The sequence below is a fragment of the Echiichthys vipera genome (assembly GCF_963691815.1).
Source record: "Echiichthys vipera genome assembly, contig: SCAFFOLD_42, whole genome shotgun sequence".
Lineage (NCBI taxonomy): Eukaryota > Metazoa > Chordata > Actinopteri > Perciformes > Trachinidae > Echiichthys > Echiichthys vipera.
Genome location: NW_028154868.1, coordinates 226,655 through 232,604, shown reverse-complemented (window position 1 = coordinate 232,604; position 5,950 = coordinate 226,655). Strand labels below are relative to the sequence as shown.

Below are 5,950 nucleotides of genomic sequence, written 5' to 3'. Positions count from 1 at the left end.
CTCAATCTTCCGACTATTCCGAATATTGCGACTTTTTGCTTAATCTTCCAACTCTTTTATCGGAATAATGCGACTTTTCTCAATCATTGACTATTTTATCGGAATATTACGACTCTTTGCTCAAATGTTACGAAATATTGTGACTTTTTTCTTAATCTAACGATTTTTTTTAGCGGAATATTGCGATTTTTGCTCAATCTTACGAAATATTGCGACTTTTTTCTTAATCTAACGATTTTTTTATCGGAATATTACGACTTTTTGCTCAATCTTCTGACTTTTTTATCGGAATATTGTGACTTTTTTCTCAATCTTCCGACTTTTATTGGAATATTACGACTTTTTCTCAATCTTCCGTCTATTTTATCGGAATATTGCGACTTTTTTCTCTATCTTCCGATTCTTTTATCGCAATATTGCGACTTTCTTCTCTATCTTCCGACTCTTTTATCGGAATATTACGTCCAGCTGGGAGGAGGCCTCGGGGAAGACCCAGGACCAGGTGGAGAGATTAGATCTCCACACTGGCCTGGAACGCCTCAGGATCCCCCAGTTAGAGCTGGTTAATGTGGCCCGGGAAAGGGAAGTTTGGGGTCCCCTGCTAAAGAGTCTTACCCTGTGTGTGTCTGTCTGTGTGTGTGTGTGTGTGTGTGTGTGTCAGGACGAGGACGAGGTGGACCAGGGGACGATGGTACGGGCGGGAACCGGCGACCTGGGGACCATCCGGGCCGCCGGTTCGTTAGCGGGCTCGCTCGGCGGCACGGCCCGCACCATGATCTCGCTGGACGAGGACGCGGAGGGGACGGCGCGGCTGCAGCTGGGCACCATGGTCATCAACTCGGACGACGAGGACGACGACGACGCCGGGACGATGAAAAGTAAGACCCCCCCTTTAAGCGTTAGCGGCATTCCAATCATCGGAATATTGCGACTTTTTTATTGGAATATTAATAATAATTATAATTAATAATTATTGGCGATTTTTTTTTTCTATATCTTCTATAACTTTTTTATCGAAATACTACGACTTTTTAAGCGGAATATTACGACTTTTTTATCGGAATATTGCGTTTTTTTCTGTATCTTCTGACTTTTTCTTATCGGAATACTACGACTTTTTTCGGAATATTACGACTTTATCTGAATATTACAACTTTTTTATCGCAATATTGCGACTTTTTTCTCAATCTTCCGACTTTTTTATCGGAATATTGCGATTTTTTTTTCTCAATCTTCCGACTATTTTATCGGAATATTAAGACTTTTTTATCGGAATATTGCGATTTTTTTTTTCTATATCATCCGACTTTTTTATCGGAACTCTTGCGTTTTTTTCTGTATCTTCTGACTTTTTTATCGAAATACTACGACTTTTTAAGCGGAATATTACGACTTTTTTATCGGAATATTGCGTTTTTTTCTGTATCTTCTGACTTTTTCTTATCGGAATACTACGACTTTTTTCGGAATATTACGACTTTATCTGAATATTACAACTTTTTTATCGCAATATTGCGACTTTTTTCTCAATCTTCCGACTTTTTTATCGGAATATTGCGATTTTTTTTTCTCAATCTTCCGACTATTTTATCGGAATATTAAGACTTTTTTATCGGAATATTGCGATTTTTTTTTTCTATATCATCCGACTTTTTTATCGGAACTCTTGCGTTTTTTTCTGTATCTTCTGACTTTTTTATCGGAATACTACGACTTTTTTTCGGAATATTACGACTTTATCTGAATATTACAACTTTTTTATCGGAATATTGCGACTTTTTTCTCAATCTTCCGACTTTTTTATCGTAATATTGCGATTTTTTATCTCAATCTTCCGACTATTTTATCGGAATATTACGACTTTTTTATCGGAATATTGCGTTTTTTTTTTTTTATATATCTTCCGACTTTTTTATCGGAGTATTGCGTTTTTTTTTCTGTATCTTCTGACTTTTTTATCGGAATACTACGACTTTTTATCGGAATATTACGACTTTTTTATCGGAATATTGCGTTTTTTTCTGTATCTTCTGACTTTTTTATCGGAATACTACGACTTTTTTATCGGAATATTACGACTTTTTTATCGGAATATTGCGTTTTTTTCTGTATCTTCTGACTTTTTTCGGAATATTACGACTTTATCTGAATATTACAACGTTTTTATCGGAATATTGCGACTTTTTTCTCAATCTTCCGACTTTTATATCGGAATATTACGACTTTTTTATGGGAATATTGCGATTTTTTTTTCTATATCTTCCGACTTTTTAATCAGAATATTGCGATTTTTTTCCTCAATCTTCCGACTATTTATCGGAATATTACGACTTTTTGATCGGAATATTGCGATTTTTTTTCTCAATCTTCCAACTTTTTTATTGGAATATTACGACGAATCCTGGTTCAATGTCTAAGGGCGCCAACCCACTGAAGGCTTTAGTAAAGCACGTTTGTCGGTTCGAGTCCCCGTGTGGACCGTGAACGGAGAACCAGGAACAACATTGTTCTACCATGAATCACGTCGGGGTCACCAAGTTATACCAGAAAACTGTTTTTATGGTGTTTTCATCTGTTTTTATGTGTTTTTGTGGTGTTTACATCTGTTTTTAGTCGTTTTTGTGGTGTTTACATCTGTTTTTAGTCGTTTTTGTGGTGTTTTCATCAGTTTAAGTCGTTTTTGTGGTGTTTTCATCTGTTATTAGTCGTTTTTGTGGTTTTTCTCATCTGTTTTTAGTCGTTTTTGTGGTGTTTTCATCTGTTATTAGTCGTTTTTGTGGTTTTTCTCATCTGTTTTTAGTCGTTTTTGTGGTGTTTTCATCTGTATTTAGTCGTTTTTGTGGTGTTTTCATCTGTTTTTAGTCATTTTGTCACGTTTTTGTGGTGTTTTCATCTGTTTTTTAGTCGTTTTTGTGGTGTTTTCATCTGTTTTTAGTCGTTTTGTCACGTTTTTGTGGTGTTTTCATCTGTTTTTAGTCGTTTTGTCACGTTTTTGTGGTGTTTTCATCTGTTTTTAGTCGTTTTGTCACGTTTTTGTGGTGTTTTCATCTGTTTTTTATAGTCGTTTTTGTGGTGTTTTCATCTGTTTTTAGTCGTTTTTGTGGTTTTTCTCATCTGTTTTTAGTCGTTTTGTGGTGTTTTCATCTGTTTTTAGTCGTTTTTGTGGTGTTTTCATCTGTTTTTAGTCGTTTTGTCACGTTTTTGTGGTGTTTTCATCTGTTTTTTAGTCGTTTTTGTGGTGTTTTCATCTGTTTTTAGTCGTTTTGTCACGTTTTTGTGGTGTTTTCTTCTGTTTTTAGTCGTTTTTGTGGTGTTTCCATCTGTTTTTAGTCGTTTTTGTGGTGTTTTCATCTGTTTTTAGTCGTTTTTGTGGTGTTTTCATCTGTTATTAGTCGTTTTTGTGGTTTTTCTCATCTGTTTTTAGTCGTTTTGTGGTGTTTTCATCTGTTTTTAGTCGTTTTTGTGGTGTTTTCATCTGTATTTAGTCGTTTTTGTGGTGTTTTCATCTGTTTTTAGTCGTTTTGTCACGTTTTTGTGGTGTTTTCATCTGTTTTTTAGTCGTTTTTGTGGTGTTTTCATCTGTTTTTAGTCGTTTTGTCACGTTTTTGTGGTGTTTTCATCTGTTTTTAGTCGTTTTGTCACGTTTTTGTGGTGTTTTCATCTGTTTTTAGTCCGTCTGAGGACCATGAGCCGTTAAATCCAAGATGGCCGCCATTCTCTCAGCTTTAATGTTCAAACGCTCCTAATTTTGGATCCATGTGCTAAAGAAAAAAACAACTTAAGTGTCATTTCCTACTGAATTTGCAGTGTTGACTGTTATTGTGCGTCGTGTCACAGGGAGGGACGAGACGACGACGACGCAGCCGGCCAAGCCCGCCTTCCTGCGGTACTTTGAGCAGAAGGAGAAGGAGGCGAACAGCCACAACGACGGAGGACGAGGGGAGAACGACGCCGACGGAGGAGACCTCGAAGTGGTGAGTGACGGCTGAATCATACTCGAATTTCGTTGGAACGGACGCGGAGCGAAAACGTCCTCTAGAGGTCGTCGCTCAGATCCCACAGTTACTCCGGTTAAGTTTGACCACAACAAAGATGGCGTCCCGCGTGCGTTGAGAGGGAGGCAAAATGGCGGGCGGCGTTGTAGACGGCGGCGGAAGTCACTTTCGGTATTTCGGGGACTTCCGTCGGGGCTTCTGACGACTTGCTTCACCGGGAGGAACTAAAGGAGGAAGTAAAGGAACTAAAGGAGGAAGTAAAGGAACTAAAGGAGGAAGTAAAGGAACTAAAGGAGGAAAAGAGGAAGTAAAGGAGGAAAAGAGGAAGTAAAGGAGGAAAAGAGGAAGTAAAGGAGGAAAAGAGGAAGTAAAGGAGGAGTAAAGGAGGAAAAGAGGAAGTAAAGGAGGAAGTAAAGGAGGAAGTAAAGGAGGAAGGAAAGAGGTAAAGGAGGAAGGAAAGGAGGAAGGAAAGAGGTAAAGGAGGAAGGAAAGGAGAAGCAGAGGAAGTAAAGGAGGGAGGAAGGAAAGGAGGACACGGGGAAGTAAAGGAGGAAGTAAAGGAGGAACTAAAGGAGGAAAGGAGGAAGAAAAGGAGGAAGTAAAGGAGGAAAGGAGGAAGAAAAGGAGGAAAGGAGGAAGAAAAGGAGGATGTGAGGAAGGAAAGGAGGAAGGAAAGGAGGAAGAAAAGGAGGAAAGGAGGAAGAAAAGGAGGAAAGGAGGAAGAAAAGGAGGAAGTAAAGGAGGAAAGGAGGAAGAAAAGGAGGAAAGGAGGAAGAAAAGGAGGAAAGGAGGAAGAAAAGGAGGAAGAAAAGGAGGAAAGGAGGAAGAAAAGGAGGAAAGGAGGAAGAAAAGGAGGAAGTAAAGGAGGAAAGGAGGAAGAAAAGGAGGAAAGGAGGAAGAAAAGGAGGAAAGGAGGAAGGAAAGGAGGAAGTAAAGGAGGAAAGGAGGAAGAAAGGGAGGAAGAAAAGGAGGAAGTGAGGAAGGAAAGGAGGAAGGAAAGGAATTAAAGAGGAAGTAAGGCTCTTCACCATAAACTGTAACAAATGGACGCCATCTTTGACTCAATTTCCTTTGACCAAAAAAGGGCATGTATGTGACGTTGGGGGGGGAAGGAACTAGACTCTAGCCGTGAAACGTGTTTGGGCACGGTACGGAGGCACAGTGTGAGTGCGCCCTAAATGAACCAGCCCCTAGTGGACACTCAGAGAACTGACAAACCAGGAAGTCTCTGTGGTGGGAGGTTCAGTAACGGCGTGTGTGCGGTGTGTCCGCAGGTGACGTCGTGGTCGGTGGAGGACCTGCGGCAGCGTCTCGCCTCCCTCGACCCTCAGATGGAGCAGGAGATCGAGGAGATCCGTCAGCGCTACCAGAGCAAGAGGCGCCCCATCCTGGACGCCATCGAGGCCAAGAAGCGCCGGCAGCAGAGCTTCTGAGACGGAGACGCCGCCGCCGCCGCCGCCGCCGCCGCTGCCGCCGCCGCCACGACCACGAACGCTCGACCACCCGGAGGGTTTTATTTTTTTATACGTAGACGCTGAAACTGTGCGAAGACTTCTGACGATGGAACTGCTGAAGAAGAAGAAGAGTTTATTCTTCTTCGCTGAACCGAGAGAAACTTTTTTACGTGTTTCTGGATTTTCACATTTTCAGATTATGAACAGAATCTTTTTAACGTCTCAACTTTGGTACTTGACTTTGCTCTGTCTTCTATCAATAAAAACACCACAAAAACATGATGAAACGACTGAAAACAGATGAAAACACCACAAAAACATGATGAAACGACTGAAAACAGATGAAAACACCACAAAAACATGATGAAACGACTGAAAACAGATGAAAACACCACAAAAACATGATGAAACGACTGAAAACAGATGAAAACACCACAAAAACATGATGAAACGACTGAAAACAGATGAAAACACCACAAAAACATGATGAAACGACTGAAA

The 5,950-nt window shown here is 40.3% G+C and overlaps 1 protein-coding gene across 1 annotated transcript; it reads left to right on the top strand.

Moving 5' to 3' along the window:
- Window positions 1–666: 666 nt before the first annotated feature.
- On the top strand, window positions 667–5,715 carry LOC310966272 (serine/threonine-protein kinase 4-like). The gene is made up of 3 exons (XM_083940850.1): window positions 667–878; window positions 3,838–3,974; window positions 5,270–5,715. Exons 1-3 carry the CDS (start codon window positions 689–691, stop codon window positions 5,426–5,428), a joined length of 486 nt encoding a protein of 161 aa, XP_083796976.1. The 5' UTR covers window positions 667–688; the 3' UTR covers window positions 5,429–5,715.
- The last annotated feature ends 235 nt before the right edge of the window (window positions 5,716–5,950 follow it).

Coding starts and splice junctions, on each gene's coding strand:
- LOC310966272 (XM_083940850.1), top strand. CDS start 689: ATGGTACGGGCGGGAACCGGCGACCTGGGGACCATCCGGGCCGCCGGT. Junction 879..3,837: donor CGACGCCGGGACGATGAAAA/GTAAGACCCCCC, acceptor GTCGTGTCACAG/GGAGGGACGAGACGACGACG. Junction 3,975..5,269: donor ACGGAGGAGACCTCGAAGTG/GTGAGTGACGGC, acceptor GTGTGTCCGCAG/GTGACGTCGTGGTCGGTGGA.